General features: G+C 36.4%; 1 protein-coding gene across 1 annotated transcript; it reads right to left on the bottom strand.

Moving 5' to 3' along the window:
* Positions 1–3213: 3213 nt before the first annotated feature.
* GPR65 (G protein-coupled receptor 65) lies at positions 3214–17441 on the bottom strand. The gene is made up of 3 exons (XM_015865412.2): positions 17217–17441; positions 15337–15507; positions 3214–12654 (listed from the first exon to the last, which is right to left on the bottom strand). The coding sequence occupies exon 3, from the start codon at positions 12532–12534 to the stop codon at positions 11512–11514; it is 1023 nt and encodes a 340-aa protein (XP_015720898.1). The 5' UTR covers positions 12535–12654; positions 15337–15507; positions 17217–17441; the 3' UTR covers positions 3214–11511.
* Between the last annotated feature and the right edge of the window lie 496 nt (positions 17442–17937).

Below are 17937 nucleotides of genomic sequence, written 5' to 3'. Positions count from 1 at the left end.
ACAGGAGGAGTGTTAAAATAATCTCAGGACACACTGAACTGGGCTGTAATTGGATGGTTTCCTCTCCTTTCTCTTGTTTATTGTATTGTAAAGGGAAATACCAAGTTTCAAGTTTTTATTCTCAGAATACTTTGGTGACTTAATTAAATCAAAAGAAGCTTCAGATGCAAATATAAAAAGTCACTAGGCCTAAAAAGCTATTCTGGAAGTTTCTGGTGGTTTCTGGATCTGAGACCCTACAATGTGAACTGTTGGCTCAATGTTCAACATTAACAATGATTTCCCATTAGTAATGGGATATAAAGCTAAAGCTGGCATATCTCCTATCTGTGCTACCTATGTCACCAATACACAAGTTCTACGATAGCTCTGATTAATTCTGTCACAACTTGGTATTTGAAGTCGGGGTGTGGAAAAATCACAGGTTAGTGGCAGGTGCCACTGGTATCCATCCATCCATGGAAATCCATCATCCTCAGAAATAGCAGCTGCTAAACTTCTCAAAGCTTCTTGTGAACATCCTTACTGCACACCCTAGCAAGTTTTTTGAGTAGAGGCATGCAATGACATCGTGGTATATCCACTCAATTTTACTTCAATGATAAAGAAATGGCTCCTGAGAGAGCTAGAAAGTCTTTTTCTGGATCTCATCAAGCTCCATGGTCAGCTGATCAGATAACTTCTAATTAGCTATAGTTAATTTTGTCCTTTGTTCCACTCGCTACAATGCTTGCATGTTTTTGAAGACATTTTAAAGCAAGGAAATATATTTAATTCTTTCATCATTGATACCAGTATCTGAGAATATTAGGAAAACTGCTCAACAGTGAAAGAGGGTTATGGATTAGACAACTTAATGATAAAAAATTCTTAACTTGGGACTTTTGGAGTGAAACTAATGAAAAGATAGTAGGGAATAGTTACATAGAAAAAGGAGATATTTTTTATTATTGTTTGTATCAATTTGCAGCTGTTTGGCATTGCAGGTACCAGCTGAGAGGGATTTCCACATAGCAGTGCCCACTTATGATCATGTAATTATAAATTAGTACTATTTGAACACAAGTTCTGAAATGTGGATGTTTACTTTTGGTTTTAAGAGTCCACATGTAGGTTTCATACTTACACATTAGAAAAGCAACTTTAACTTCTGAATTAGGTTTTCAGTGGATCAATGCTTTTTGAGCTGCATTTAGCTCATTCATAATTAACGTAGTATCTCTCTCCAGAGCCTCATTCATTCAAATTCTAAAAAATGGTTTCATTCAGTAATGCAATTTTTAATACATTTATTTTTCCTTTATTATCACTGCAATGACGAATTTATTAAAAATAGCTTGTGAATTAGTGGAATAGTGGAGAACTGAAGGATTTTCAGCCCAGTAACATTCTGTTAAACTCAGGACATGGTGCAGGACAGAGAAATTGAAAAGAAGTAGTTTTTGAAGTATCACAAATCCATCTCATCCTCTGGCTTTTTTTATTCTGCTTTTCATTGCATAGAGGAAAAAGTATCCCATTTTTTAAGTAGATGTTATTTCTGCCCAACCTAGCACCCTGTAGTTATTCATACTGTGCTTATCCTCATATAATTATTAATATCGTGTAAGGGCTCAGCAAGACTCTTCTCATTATCTCTCTCAAATGAGAGCAAAATGAAATCGCACTGACCTACCAAGGAGCTAAAGCAGTGTGTGGGAGAGCAGTGTGGTGCTTAAAGGGTAATGGTCTGTCCTGCTGGCCCCTTCAGTGTGCATATGACAATTTTCTAGTCAGTGTGCACCAAGCAGAGTACTGAGTGGCACCTAGGATTAGTGAGCCTGAATCTTTTCTGAAATAAAAGCCTGGCCTGAAGTGATGGAAAAAGCCAGCGTTCCTCATAGCAGCAACAGGCTCTATTTGCAAAGGTTAGTCCCATAGCAGATGTAAAGCTCTAGTGCCATTGATTTAGGAGGGCTCATGCCAGTTTGCAGAGCTATGGGGCTTACTTCTTGAGCCTTAACATACTCCAAAGACAAAATAAGATCTGTTCCTGACTGCACAATGTAGTCAATTCAAAGTTCAGTTTCTATTGATCTGTAATGGAGCTCGTTTCTTTGAGGGCTTATATATTTGAGGTTACGTATCTGTAGCATCCCTGAGTTTCACCTAGGAGGAAACACTGGAGCACAGTCTCAACCCTGACCAAAAGTAAGGGGTAGCTCTACTGGATGGCAGGACACTGAGATCTGTCTGCTGAGTCTTGCCTACTATAAAATGGATGAGCAGAGCAACTTCTTAGGAACTTGTGATTGCTCTGATTAAGATAAACAAACATGTAAATCAATAAAATGTGCTCATCCCCCTTTCCCAAGAATAATAATTCTATCCAAGAACCAGAATCTTATTCTGATATATAGTTGTTCTTATTTAGAAATAGCATGCTCTCTGAAGGAGATATTTATAAATAATTATCAGAATAATATAGTGGAATAATTACACCAAAACTGAGAGGTACTGAACATCAAATATCTGTATATAATGTGGCCTTCATATGTTTAAAATACAGTCTTCCAGAATCAGGTTATAATCTTATTTCATAGCACAAAAGTGGGCAGAATTCTATGGAAGAACCTTTTATGTTGAAGTTTTCCTCTTGGAGTTTGTGAATTACTTAGACCAGAATAAAAATGGTTCAAGCTAATGCTTTCCACTGGGTTATGTTTTATTCATTGTTATCAACCAACAAGAACTAATTTACCCATGCAAAATTTAAAGATTTCAAAAGGGAAATGTAATTTAACCTAAAGATCTGAAACTGCCTGTAGAATTATGTCTCAGTCTTCAGAGCTACTCCTGTAGGTTGGTGTGACTCAGAGATTGTGCTGCAGTGTGTTCTGGATATCTCCTCTCAAAGGCTTCTCAGAAACCACTGAAAATCAAGTTAGTATCATACCTAACATCTTGTACCTTTTCTAAGGACATCTGGTTTTAGTAATGGCTTGAAATTCAATATGAATTTAGATTGTGGTAGTTGTATTCTAAGGTTAGGATGCAAACTTTACAAATAAGTTTAAATGTTAAAACTACATTTTTAAAGTTACTTAAACTTTATATTAAGAAGGTATTTTCCCATACAGCTAGCAAGAACCAAAATAACCAAATAACAGGAAATGTGAAAAGGGGAAACATAAAGCAGAAAGTCGGCTGTTCTCACATTAAAGAGGAAGCTGGTTTTGATGACATCATGTTTATTTTCTTATTGTATATAGGACTTTGTGGTGATCAGCTTAGGAGTTTATTCCAGCTGCAAAAGAATTCTCTTCAGCTTTGCTTGTGAATATCACTGTGGTAAATATGTCATTTGTTAACACAGACAAAACATTAATGTCTAGTGAACTTTTTTGTTTAGGTTGTTCACTCCCTTCCAAAAAAACAAAAAACAAACAAAAAAAACAGAACAAAAAACATCCAAACACACAAACAAACAAAGCAACAAAAACCACAACAACTAAAACACCAACAAGCTTAAACCTATAATATTATAATATTATATAATAGTATAAAAGTATAATAATAGTATAATAGTATATATTCCCAGTGTCAGTTGCTCAGAGTTGTTTAATAATAAAGGTGTAAGAACATTTACAGAGATAATTTTATAAATGTTCCTCTAGTTATATAAGGAAGCAAGGCAGAGCAATATAGTAATATTGGTGGCTGGGGTTAATTAGCTTAATTTCTCGTTGTAGTTGCAGACATTTGGAATCTTCTCAGAGTATCACATTATTGAAATTACATCTTTGTCATATGAATAACATTGTCTAGAATAAAAATTGAGTACAAAGAAACAAAGCTAGTCAATTTGGAGATTTTAAATCATTCCGTAATGCTCCCTGAAACACATAAATACTTTGAAATGAAGACCAAAATTGTTTAAAAGCTAAGTAATTAATGAAATTTTGCCTTCGGGGTTGAGAGGACTCATAACTGTCACTAAAGTACTCAAAGAGGCTTGTGTAATTGTTCTGTCTGTTCCTTACATGTAGAAAAAAAAGAAAACCATGAATATGGCAAAGTATAAAGGAATATTGACTATAGTTATAGAGAAAAGAAATTACAAGAACTGAACAAAACCATAATGGATAATAGAACTGGTATTCCAGCTAATAGAATGAGGAGGCCCAATTGTCCTTGTAAGCAGGTGTTTGGAGCATCTGAAAAGCTTTATTTTAATGTGAGCTCCTTGGGAGAGCAGGTACTGCCCGGGATGTGAAATTAGATGCTGCAGAGACTGGAGGAATGTTGTGGAAGAACATGATTCTAGTGCAGCACTTGGAAGGTCTGACCACTGAGGAAACAGAGGAAAATGATTAATTGTACTTCAGTGAAGTGAGCACCTGTGAAGAAACACGTAATTGTAATGTGGGTAAAGTATGAATCTGTTTCAGAGGTCCTTCAGTAAAACAATATATACTTCGAGGTTGATAGTAAGAGAGCTGCTGCCCCTGGAGCTCATCTGCTATAAATGGTTGACGAGAAGAACTGGCTGGTAAAGGAGAAGTGTTAATGTCCAGTGAAATGCATTATATGCTTTGTTGTACCATATATAAGATAGGGAGGTTTGGAAGACATAGGGAAGCCTTTCAGCAGCTCTGACTGAGCACAGGTGAGGCCTTGGAACTGGTGCCAGTCCCAGGAGTGCAGCACGTGAAGGACATATGAAGAAGTATGGTGGGATGGGCACAGGAATGAGGGGCCCATCAGGCTGCAGACTGGAAGATCTTGCTTTGTTTAGCAATACAGAGACCTGCTGCCTGTCTATGTAAAACAGACAGTAAATAGCAAGGAATAAGAAGACAGAAGTTTTTTTACAAAAAATTATTATAAGCAATAAATAAATGATCAATGATAAATCTAGGCTTGCGGGAAGCTCATAATTTACAGGTAGGGTCTCTAGGTTTTTTGTTTTATGGTGGTATTTCTATGTTTAACTTCTAGTTCTCAGGTCTGGTGATTCACAACCTGGTAGCTTGCAGCATCTCAAGGCTGAATCAGAAAGGACTACAACAGCTCACCCTCTCTTCCTGGAAACTTAGGGGCCAGCTCTGTTTGCACACTGCCTTTTTTCTTTTTTTCTTCTATGCAAGAAATACATCTTAAAGCAAGGATTTTTTTATTTATTTATTTTTTCCCTTCTCTTCTAGTAAGTCCTGACTAAGCGGAACAAAATCGCCACCTAGTGAGGATAGTCTCCCAGATCTCTCATTTCAGGCTTTTTACTGCAATTACAATTGAGCCAACTATGTTTGTGAAGTATTTTGCTACGTTTCTTTGGTTGAAGACGCTACATTTGTTCTGTGCAAGAGCAAATAAAGCAAAATTAATTTGCTGAACAGGAAAATAGGAATTTCCAAGAAAGTGTGTACCAAGCATAGGGATAACTATCACCTCTCTATGCAATTACAAATTGATTACTTTGCAGTGTATTGACAGGGTTCTTGAGGAAAGGGCTACACTCAGTGTCTGAACTGGTTATCTTATGTTTCCTGTGTGGGTTGTGTTTTGAAGAGTCTCTGGTCCTAGTTTCTCTGAATGAAATACTAAAAATAGGTAAACTGCATAGTTGGCTGAAATCCACAGAAGTATCTGGGAGTGGTTTCATTTTTAGTGTCTCTGTAATCACTTTAAATGAGTGTAAAACAAAGATAAACCTACACAGACCAAGTTAGCAATCTTTGTAAAGGCTTCCAGTTAAATCCCCTTTGTAGGGTTCTTGAGTCCTCACTTCTGCACTCTATGACTTTCCTCTTGTTTCTAGTCTGATGCTTTTTTGTGGCTTAGTTCCTGGTATTGTGCAGAAGTAAAAAGAACATCAAGCTTCAAAAGGAGGAAAAATCTTATTTTAATCAAAGTGCCAAGACTTTATTTAAAATGCTGATATTTAAAATGTAGTTTATATAGAATTCTTTTCCTCCACTGCTACATTTAGGCATTTAAGAGTCATAGACTCTGCGAAAATTTCAAGACTGAGATAAGGGAAGCTATGAGAACCTTCAGGTACAAGAATTGTAACTTTCAGATAACTACATGAAAAACTTCTGGTGAAGTCATGACTGAAAATAACGGAAATTATTGCCCTTTCCTTGGTAGAGTTATGGTGAGAAGTGTTTCTTGATATTTTCAAAGCTGCATATGCCAGTTAAGTTTTGAATCTACTAATGATGTAGAAGGGATTTTAAAAAAAAACAAAACAAAAACCAAACAACAACAACAACAACAAAAAACTTCAGAGCTGAATTTTTCATTTTCCAAAGGAGCTAATTTTAAACTGCTAAATGCTACTGCCTACATTTATTCCATGCTTTCCTCAGTAATAAGTCTTCCAAGTGTGGATGTAAGACCACTTAACTGTGCTTAAGTGCTAGGACTTTGAAATAATGCTTCTTCATATGGGGCAGGAAATATAGCCGTTACTTTCATGTATCTGTTGTTAAAAGAGAGGAAACTTTTAAATGGTGAGAAACAAAAGGTATGGTTATGGTTTTACAAGTAAAAATAAAGCTTCAGCTGAAATGGAATATAGCACATTTGTGGATATTACCAACAGCTCTTGGAAAGAGACAATAAATGATTGCTTATGATAAATGATCTACAGTGTCATCTGAAGGACAATGTACCACATCCAGATATCTACAGAACCACTGTAAAAACTTTGATGAGGTTCACTGTAACAGACATAAAACTAAATGTTATCTTTATATGTATAGTTATATGTTAGTGGACCCCAGTTCAATATCTGACTGCAGTTCTACCAAATCTGTCACCACCTTAGTTTTTCATCTAGCAACAGATTTTGTGTTCAGAAGGGAAGGAAAAAAGAAGAAAAGAATCTGTTGTCTCTGGTATTGAACCTTTAACCAAGAAGTTGTTGCTATAGCAATTATGTTTCTAAAAATAGTAAATTTAAAGTAACAGCTTGTAAGAGATGTTTTTTTTTCTTTTCATATTTTTTTTTTCCCAAGGTCTCTCACAGTCCACTTAAAGGAGCTGGATGTCTGTATTGTCTGTCAACAAAATACTCAAAGTCAATTTGAAAAGAAGAAAAAAACCTTTCCTTTAGGCTAGCATTATATCAGTAAAACAGCATTATAGTGCAGCTGTACAAAAAGAACATAGAAACATTTAGAAGATATACAAGGACTTTCCCTGTTATTCCCCACCCTCTATCAATACTAGGCCATGGCTTTTCAGATGTGGCACAGTGCAGTGGGTGATACTGGGCAGGAGTAGGCTGCCATTCACAGGGAACTACAGATATCTGATGTCTCACGGAAGGAAAACCCTGGCCATTTTCAGTGGCTGCAGCAGTCACTCTTAATATGTGCCAATCCACACTTCAGTTCCCTTTCTTAGGGCACTGGTACCAAGTACTCTAACACTTTCACTCCTTTTTCTTCTCTATTCTCAGTGGAGACTGGGAGCAAATGAAGGTGATGCTGCTTTGCTGTGTTAGAAACTGGAGAACTAGACCAACAGCACTGGTGATGTTGGTAAGCAATGTGAAAAGTGGCATGTAGCTAAACTATGGCACTACAGTCCTTTCCTTACTGGCATAAAAGAGTGACAGTCTCAGAAACTTGTCAGTGGAGTAATGAGAATCATTTTTAAATGTCATTCTCTGTGAGTGGAAACAGGAAGTGGAATATATCTGAAATTCAAGTTTTGCTTTGTCTTTCTCGGTTGCTCTGAAGCCAGACGTGTTAGAGACTCAGAAAAATGTTAAGTGAGAGTGTCTGCTAGTCCCTGTAAGTCCACTGTGCGTCAGGACTGATGTTAAGTTGTGTAGTTGGATCAGAGAAGAACTGCATCATGAATGCCATGAGACAGCTTGTGGCTATGATTCTAGGAAACACAGCTTGAATGAAATCTGAAATTGCACCAGCAGTCACCACAGTTCTCTGAGAAACTTCTAGCTTAAGAAGTTGTATTATATCTTTGCTGGACTACTGGAAGGTAGATTCTGCTTGTAGTAAATTATTGATGTATAAATTCATCTCTGCTGCTATTGTGCTGAAAACAATATCATTTAGCACTGACATTTTGTACACTGGTTATTAAATAAATTACCATTACAGTCCTTTAATTATCCTTATTCTTATTGAATAGCTTGAGAACAGAGATAGATACTAGTGTCTCGCCAAGGTTCTACATTAGTGATTTTAGGCCTTGTCTGTTGGGAAAGAATGGAATTTGAATTCCTGTATTTCTTCTTGCCATTAAATAGATCTTTGGATTTTATAAACTCTTTGGTGTAAGAAATGTTCTTGCTTTAGAAGGAGTTTCTGTGAACTTGCATCTGATTTTTTCTTCAGAGCTACAAGGAGTTCTATACAAAATATTCAATAACAATAGTAAATGAACTGGAACCTGCATGAAGAAATTTATTTTTCACTGATCTATTCTCCTGTAACACTGTGAGATTCTGAAAAAATACTGATGTTTATTTTCATACAGTAAATTTGTTTGAGCTGGGACAAACAAATCTGGAGAGAATGAAAGAGTGCAAATGTAAAAGCAAAAAATATGTAAAAGTGTTGAAGTAAATACAGAAATGATTGAAGTACAGGACATTGCAGTCTTCACATCTCAGATTCCTCATTTTAACAAACAGTGAACAGATAAAAGCTAGCATTTCATAACAGCCAAAGAGATTAGGTATCCATGTTTTATTTTCCTAAAGTGGGCCCTAATTTATCTGAATTCCTTCATGGAGCCCAGCCCATGGGCCAGCTATATATTGATTTCCTTTATCTCAAAATGGATCTTCAGTAAGGTAGGGAGGTATTATAAGAACTGATGCTACAAAAAAAAAAAACAAACAAAAAAACAAAAAACAAACAACAACATCCATCAGTAATAATGATAATAATAAAAACTGCTCCAAGCTATGGTTTTCATAAACAACGGTGGAAAATTATAAGGTATAAAATTACAGGGCCAAATTTTGTGGAAGAGAAGCTCTTTGAACAGGCTCAGGACCTTGAATATACATACTCTATGGTCTCTTCCCCTGCCTCAGAATGCTTAGTCGCTATGGATTTGTCCAGGGCTGCTGGCTGATGCTGGTTACCATCACCAGATCCTATCTGCACACCTCACTTGGGTGCTGTGGGATTGCATAGCTCCCTGTTGAGCTTTCTGGTTCCTGGTTCCCTGTACCTTGCAGAGCAGCCAGCTCTGACTGCTTCCTGACACATGTTAAACTTGAATAAATGTTTAGCTTTAGTTGTCATTACCCTTTATTTAATAAAGTCTTAAATCCCAACAGTTTTAGATTTCCAACTTTTGTTTGTTAGTTTGTTTGTTTTGTTTTACATGTAGAATGTGTAGAAATAAATTTCTGAGATTTTTTTTTTTTTTTCCCCTGTAAAGCTACAGTGAATATAAGTTCTGCTTTTATTCCAGAGCTGCAGTGAAATTTCATTCTATTGCATAACACATTATATTCTTAGGGACATATCTGTGGTGAAGCAATTTGCACTGATGTTTGCGTACTTTTTCTTTCATAATACACAAAATGGAATTAAAGAAAAAAGCACATCAAAATAAAATCCAGTATAAAGATTGATAAAAACAAAGAAGAGAAAGGAATATATTTAAAGAGGAAGGTAGCCAGAATAATGACACAAATGTTTATAAAAATTCATAGCATCACATGGTAATTTTGTTTGGAAGGGACCTAAGAAAGTCTCTAGTTCTATTTCCTGCTCCAAGTATGGTCTGCTATGAGGCCAGACAAGGTTGCTCAGGGCTTTGTCCAGTTTGATCTAGAAAATCTGCAAGGATGGAGAGTACAGGACCTCTTGGTGCCATATGATCCACTGCTTGACAGTCTTCATAGTTAAAAAAAATTTACTTTTATCAGCTCTGATTTTTCTTGCTTTGAGTTACGTACACTTTCTTGTCCTTCTGTTATGTACTGCTGTGAAAAGCTTGGCTCTATCTTCTCAACACTCTGTGGGTATAGCAAGGCTGCCATTAGGACCCCCAAAGTCTTCTCCAGGTTGAACGTTCCCAGTGACCTCAGTCTCTCAAGCTCCCTTCTCAGAATGTGAAATGAATCAAAAATATACACATAATCGGGAGCAGTGGAATGAAAGTGGTTCTTTGCAATGGAGATATTTTCTGTGCAGAGGGATCTTGTCATAAGAATTTCCATACTGACTGTGACCACAGTATGCTGGTCCTCCAAGTATAATACCAGTCCTGGATGTGTGCTAAAAATTGCTGGTCAAAATTCTTTCCAATACAGACTTGCTAGAGGGACATATTTTTGGTGGAAATATTTTTTCATCCTCTCTGAAAATGGGAAACCACCACAACTGAGCATTTTTCCTGAAAACTGGCCAAAAGTGAAAAGTTTGAGAGGAGACGAATCTTGACCATCTTTTCACTGGAACATGCGGCCATTGCTTTCTGTGAGCCACGTGAACAGCTCCCTGCAATTGCAGCTCTATTTTTGATCTGTGCTAAACTTCAACCTTTTCAATACTTGTGTTGTTTTTTTGCCTTGTTCTTTATTGGCTTGTTAGTTCTATTTGTCAGCTTACTGATTTATTATTTTTATATAATAGTCTGACTGAGAGCCCTGGAAACTCTAGCTGAGGCCTCCAGCTGTGGTTAAATAAGTAAATGAATATAAACCTTTTTGCTCCCTTGACTCTACAAACAAAACTGCACTCCAGATTTCAGTCAGTAAGCTAGACTGAAAACAGGTCTTTTCTTTCAGGCAGATATGAAACCTATCCTTTAAATTATTTCCTCCCTGCATATATGAGGTAAAACATTGCCTTAGTTATCTATCTGCGGCTTGAGATTGGTTCCTTATATGCATTCTAAGTAATGAATCTTCAACTGTCTGAAATCGAATTAATGAAACTGTATGCTATATGATAGATAATACATTAGAACATACATTTTCCAAAAGCTAAAATGCATAAGAGCAGGTAAGTAACTGTCTACCTCAGGTAAACAATTTTAAGAGGTTAATTAAGGAGGTCATGCTGAAGGAGAATTTGAGTCATTAAAGAAAGGCAGGAATCATCATTACACTGTCAGTTTGTCCTACAGAAGAATCTTTCTCAGATGAACTTTAGATTTCTGCTAAAACTTGAAAACTAGATTGAAAGGACTTCAGCCTTCTTCCAGCTGAGTACAGGTGTACTGAGGACATAGGATAGCTAGCAAGCTGAGACAGGAGGAAGTTCTTTGGGGGACCCACTGTAATTCTGTCAGTATGTCACGTTCATTTTTCTTGACTGTTAGTTGACACCAATTTATGTACCACACCTGATTTTAAGAAATGTTATGATGCTCTCTGATTTAATTGACTCCGCAATATATTCTTATTATTCTGGTTTCACCTAGATTAAAGTATTTTGGGGTTTACTTTGATACAGACAAGGGAAGGTTTATTTTTTTTTCCTCCTTGTTATCCACCTTTGCTTTGACTATGTTCTCACAGAAGTTTTACAGAGTCTCAGTTTCACAGGAAGATCTGTAGGTGACCTGTGCATTGCTCTTTGTAGCAGAACTGCACAAAGCATGTTCTTCTGGTTGGTTTCCTTCGCGCTTTTGTAGACAACACCTGAGCAAATTCAGAATGTCTGTTCGTGCAGTTTCACTCACAAAGCAGTAAAGAATGGGATCGGCGATGCAATTCAAACTTGTAAAGGCTTGTGAGATTCTGTAGATCTTATACATTGACTGTAAAATCTCTAGGTTAGAGGTCTGAGGTTCTTTGATGCTCCTAATAAGCAATACAACATGATAAGGAGTGAAACAAACAATGAAAGTAACTGTGATGTTCAGTATAAGTTTCCTGACCTTTTTCTTCTCTTCGTCTACTGTGGCTTGATTACCGCTCACTGCTTGGTAGATTTTATGGTAGCAAAACAAAATGATTATCAAAGGAAGAAGGTACCCTGAGCATATCCGGAATAAGTTCAGCTGTGCTTGCCACCATTCCAGGGGGTATTTATCATAACATAATATATGATTGGTAGAATTGCAAGGATCATGAAATACTTCTTTATTTATCAGTATAACTGAATTAAAGGTACCTTCCAGAAGCCAAACAATTATGCTGACAGTCAGTGAAATTCTTCTTGTGCGTAAGTGCTGGAACTTCAGGGGGTGAACTAATGCAAGGTACCTATCGAGAGAGATGCAAGCAAGAAATGCAGTGCTGGTGTAAAAATTCATGTACATAAGGAAGGCAGAAAACTGGCAAAGCCTGGCAGAGCGTGTCCAGTTATCTCCATTCCACGCATACTCAATCCACAGAGGCAGAATCACAGAGTACAAAAGGTCAGCCAGAGACAGACTAAAAAGGTAGACTGCCAGCTCGTTCTTTTTCCTCATCTGAATGCTCGACACATAGAGGAATATGCAGTTGATGGGAATACTGATCACCATCACAATGCTGTACACAAATGGAAACAAATACTTATCCAGGGTGTGATCATCATGGCACTTCTCAGTGTAGTTCATTGTCCACCATGTGTAGTTTTGGGCTAATTCCAGCCCAGATACAATAAAAAAACTAGCCTGTAGTCTGATTGGTGCTCATCTGTTAGCTTCTCAGGATCTGTTTGGTAGGATTCCATCGTTCTGTTGAGAGGAAAAAAGAATCAGCTACTACAACATTTTGAGCTTCTTGATGGTATTTTTGTTTATTATTTAGAAGATATAAATTGTAGGAGAACAAAAGATTTAAAAATCTCTAGCTGGACAGTGCAGGGGAAAAATCTCAATGTCTAAGAGGGTCAAGATCAGTCAGACACAACTTAATACTGCAGAAGCAGATTGAATAACTGAGACACATCAGAAAGGCAGAGTCCTGCACTCACAGGTCTCTCCTGCGAGAATGTCAAAGATTGGAGAGTGCACCACAAAAAAAAAACATGAAAAGAATAAGGTTTTGGCAGATTTCTTATTCCTGATACCCTCCTTCTCTTTAAAACAATGGTGGTACAAGGATAGGAAGATGGGGATTCAGGTACCTCCAGCTCTTGGGATTCACTCAGAAGAAAACAAGTGGCCAAGTTGTACCCATGTTATGAATCACCCTTACTCATCCTTAGACTTCCCTATCTCTTACTAGTATGCAGTCCCCCAATAACTTGTCATGCTATTCCAGCAAAGGTTACTGAATGTCCCAGGAATGTTTATGTGAAATATGTCAAGCTACTGGAATGCACAGGAAAATCTGTCAGGCTTAAGACTTCAATGAGACAGTGACTGTGTACAGTTTCTCATTTCTTTCCTCTAAGAAATTGTACTTGCTTTTCATGAGTTTGTAAAATCACTAGCAGTTAAGCTCATCTTAGGCACTATTAGAACCATGGGTGTCAATAGCCTTGACATGAAAATACCAGTCAAATGGCAGCTCTAACTAGAGCACTGCAACTGGGAAATTTGGGTGCATAAATTTTGGAAGCACAGGAACTGACCATTCAGTAAGAAAGGGGGTGCTACTATAGGTATGAGACAATTGGCAATCACTGATTATATCATGGCTCTGTCATTTGGAAACACAAGCTGTGATCTAGCTCTGCTGATAAATGTACAAACTGCTTCAGAGATCACCTCAGCAACTCATCTCTGTTTTGAGTCTAGACTGCCAGCAGAGGAGATGAAGAGATTGTAGAATGAGTAGGTTGCAAGATAGAACTGTTTACAAGCATACTCACATATGAACCAGCTCAAACTGAAGACAGTTTATGATATAAGAATTTTCCTAAATGATGAGTAAACTCATTTTGCCCTTTATGAGTCTGATGAATGCATGTGGATGTTTGCGGGTTTACCAGAGAAATCCACATAGGTTTAGAGACTGTTGAGAGGTTGCTACATGAATGTTTCTTTTCTATCGAGAAACTTTCACTGATATATGCACATATATATATATATATTAAAAATGGAGCAATGAGAGAACTAGCCTAAACTTCATTTTAACAGCCATTGCTTTATTTGATCAAGTTGGCTAACTTTTCACAGTTAGTAAAAAAATCACTCACATGCTTGAAAGGCAATGAAAATTCTTGAGGACTCGTCAAGCTGTTCAAGTGAGAAACTTTATTTACAAGATGACTATTTAAAAAAAGGCAGTGTCTGTATGCAAGGCACACATAAAGTATCTGCTACTTGGTGTGGTTCATTAAAACCGCATGGTAAATAGGGCATGTTAAGCTTACCAGCAGAGATAGGTATCGGAAATTAAAAATCAAGCCTAGAAATTGGATCTCAGGGTTTTCCTGGCCCACTTTTTGTCCAAAGCAATGCAAATATTTGCAGATAAGTAACAGATAAAAATATCTCTCTTCTTCTAATCATTTTCTAATCATTCTAATCATCACATACCTTGCAGGGAAACATGCCCTTTCAGAAGCATGTATGCAATGCAGCAGTAAGTGCATGAGACAGTGTTTATATTTGTCATGTGACTGAGAAATAGGAATTCCTTTTCCCTCCCCCACAAAGTCTTTCTCCATTGTTAACTGACTTGTTATATTATAGACTCAACATCCCTAAAGCTCCTGACTTGTCTCCTCCCACTGGTGGCTTTATCAGCTCATTCGTACTGACTTACAGACCAACAAACCCACCTCCAGCTATCTACTTTTAACTGTTTTTAACAGTTTTCCTCCACTGATCTCACTGATCATAACACTCAGCAGTATGTTGCACCTGCCTGAACAAACTGTATGTTCTTTAAGGCAAGACCTTGCTTTGCTCTCTGGCTACCTGCCTTAAGGAATGAACAATGTAAGCTACAACTGGAAAATAGGAGGCTGGGACATTGAAGATAATATAAATAAATAAATAAATAAGCATGCTGAGATCACATGAAATTTCCCACCTTGTCAGTTTTTCTGTCCTTCATGTTCACAGTACCTCATGGCCTTCTTTCAACCAGTATCTTCAATAGTTTCTATGGACAAAGCCCAGGAGGCTGTCTGAACTTCCCAGGTAATACATGTCTCAGCTCTAATGACACATTATCAGTGCTACTTATACGAGGACATGCTAAAAAGTGTGTCATTCTGGCATGTATTGATGACCTATAATGAAGTGTGTCACAAAGCCAGCAAGTGAAGAATATCACAACATACATTGTAGTTTTTTGAGCAAAAACTTAAAAGCAGAAAGATCTGTTTTGCAACTGATTACAACATATTTCTTTACATATTTTTCTGAGATCTTCTATCAGGGAAGCCTTTTCATATCATACTTCCTTGCTTAGACTTCTCTGATAATTATGGCTGTGTAACATAAAATAATTTTTCTTACCTGAAAATACGATCTGAAGCACTTCCAAGTTTTTTCTCATCTTCTGAGTGTACCCGCTAGTTTTGTCCGTAGTATATTTCTCAATACTCGACTCTCTCTTTCAGACCAATGCCTATAATTGCCCCAAAATCTTTGCCATTTTGCTATATAAAATCTGCTATTAAAGGAACTCTGGAGAAAAAAAAAAGATAACTTGCAGTCAGATGTAAAAATTAGAGAAATGGCCTAGTAAATGATACACATCAAGTAATGTAGGGAGACAAGCTTATAAACTCATTTCAGGAATATTACATAATGTGCTGGTATTCATGTATTTCTGCAGAATCTAATTTAGATTCAAAGATTTCACAGTCTCAACATTTATGACATTTTGAAAGTAACAAAGTATGCACTTATCCTTTCATAAGCACAAATACAAAATGGACGTTCCATACTCTGTAAAAAAAAACTTCTAAACAAAGGCTGGAAGAGTATTTTTAAAAAATAAAAATAAAAAAATCCAACAAACCTGCCACAGTGTGGAAAATTATGAAAGATGGAGCAGACTGTGAGGATTTTGTATTAAAAACAGGAAATTTGGTCACTAAAACCACCGGTTTAATTTTGGAAACATCCACAATTTTCACTGCGTGTTCTTTATTTAAAATTCATTTTCATAAAAGGGGAAGCTGAGGTAAAAAGTACATCACATTACACCATGATACACTTTTGAATGTACTTGGCTTTTTAGATAAGACTCAAGAAAATACTACTGTATCAGCTAGATCTGTAGAGTAGTTGCTGTACTAGTGCTACTCTGTTTTCAGACATAAGATGGAAAGACAGATTTGTTCTTTCTCTAACCAAGTTCACTGAAGCAGATTGATTTATGTTCTTAAGATAAGTTACATAGCTAGACTGATTTCCTGAAGTACAAGGACCACCCATCACTGGATATTTTCTTTAATGACAAGATCTCAAAACTTAATTCTGAAAACCTTCAGTTGAAGAGCTGAAATATGTCCTCCAGTAATGTGGACATTTTTGCTTAAAATGAAAGGGATTTATTCACATGCAACACTATTTTTCTCACAGCTCACTGAGATTCAGTAGAAATTCAATTAGATTTGAAAGAATTCAGCCTTTTTAACTTTGAGATACAATTCAGGGATTTATTTATTTATTTATTTATTTATTTTTAATAGAGCATAGAGATTTCATTGATGTAAACAAATAAAAATATATATGTATATATATTTAAAAACATGGGCCACATGGATGAACATCATTTTGCTATAACTTTCTGTGCATCGTGGTTTTTTTTTCTATACGTATAGAAAGATGCTGTAGAAAATATTTTCATTTTCATTATGCCTTGTACTCTAGAAAGATACTTTTAGAACAGCTTGTTTTTCTGCCAGGTTTTAATGATGGTGTATATTCACATAAGCAATGCTGACTACCTTGTTAATGCAATAAAATACTAAAGAACAAAAATAGAAGAGCTTCTGGAATGCTTTGTGAGGCAATTTTACAATGAGTACAGGACAGGTTGGAATCCTCAAAACTTATGCCCAAATCCTTCCATCCTTTCTCCTTTCTTTCTCTAAGCAATAGGTATTTTGATCATGGCAGTACTACTACAGTAAAAAATCAAGCTGTCATGTCTTTTCTAACTCATTATTTTGAAGTTATTTGCCCTTGTTTCATTTCGAAGTTAAAAAAGTACATTTCACTTGTGTTGGGGGGTGGAATATTACTTCCCCCAGAGCAGCATTTTCCAGCCTCTTTTTGTGTTACTGTTGCATAATGTCAGCATCACATTAAAGGAGAGCTAGGATAAAACCTGTATCACAACATAAACAATCTATCCACTGACTTCTTCAATTTTGTGCACTTACCTAGAGAATCAAACGTTCCCACAGAGCGGTTTTACTCCTCTACAGTCAGTAGGGTAATCAGCGTCTGATTCTGAGAAGAGAAACTGCTTCAACAGATAAAGTAACAGGAAGCTGCTCTTGGATGTGCAAATGAAGCAACAGCTCACAAGCCTTTTGATTTATTTCTTTTCCTTTTTTTTCTTTTTTTAGACAGTGTACTCATGTGGAAATATGAAAAATGATAGTAAGCAGCTTGGTAAATCTTTTATTTTTTATTAGTATATTTAGAAAAGTTTTAATTAAAATACTGCCAAATTGCATGAGTAGAGTATATTACAAACCTCTTATTTAGGACACAATGCATTATGCAGAGAAACCATGCCACAGAAATAAAACACTGTTGGGTTTTTATTTATATGTATTCAAAATATAGAGGCTTTTTCTGACCAAAAGATTTGGCACTTTCTGTTCCCTACAAATTTATTACAGAATCAAAGAAAAATGGACATACGAGGAATTCATAAAAAATACATCATGAAGATCTCAGGGGTTCCTTCTACAAAACCTAATTATTTTCAAAGCCTGTATTACTGTGTTGTTGTTTCTATTCAGTTTGCTTACTGATGGAAGCAAGTTTGTGAACGGTACTAGTTAACAATAATGTCATGCACTCCAATTTGCATATTTGTTTTTTCTTTATACAAAATGAATAGGAGATTGTATGGTTCTTTCATGGAAGTGT

Source organism: Coturnix japonica, chromosome 5 (genome assembly GCF_001577835.2).
Source record: "Coturnix japonica isolate 7356 chromosome 5, Coturnix japonica 2.1, whole genome shotgun sequence".
NCBI lineage: Eukaryota > Metazoa > Chordata > Aves > Galliformes > Phasianidae > Coturnix > Coturnix japonica.
This window is presented reverse-complemented; position numbering and strand designations above follow the sequence as displayed.

Bases quoted from the DNA above. Each gene is read 5' to 3' on its own strand.
- GPR65 (XM_015865412.2), bottom strand. From the start codon at position 12,534: ATGAACTACACTGAGAAGTGCCATGATGATCACACCCTGGATAAGTAT.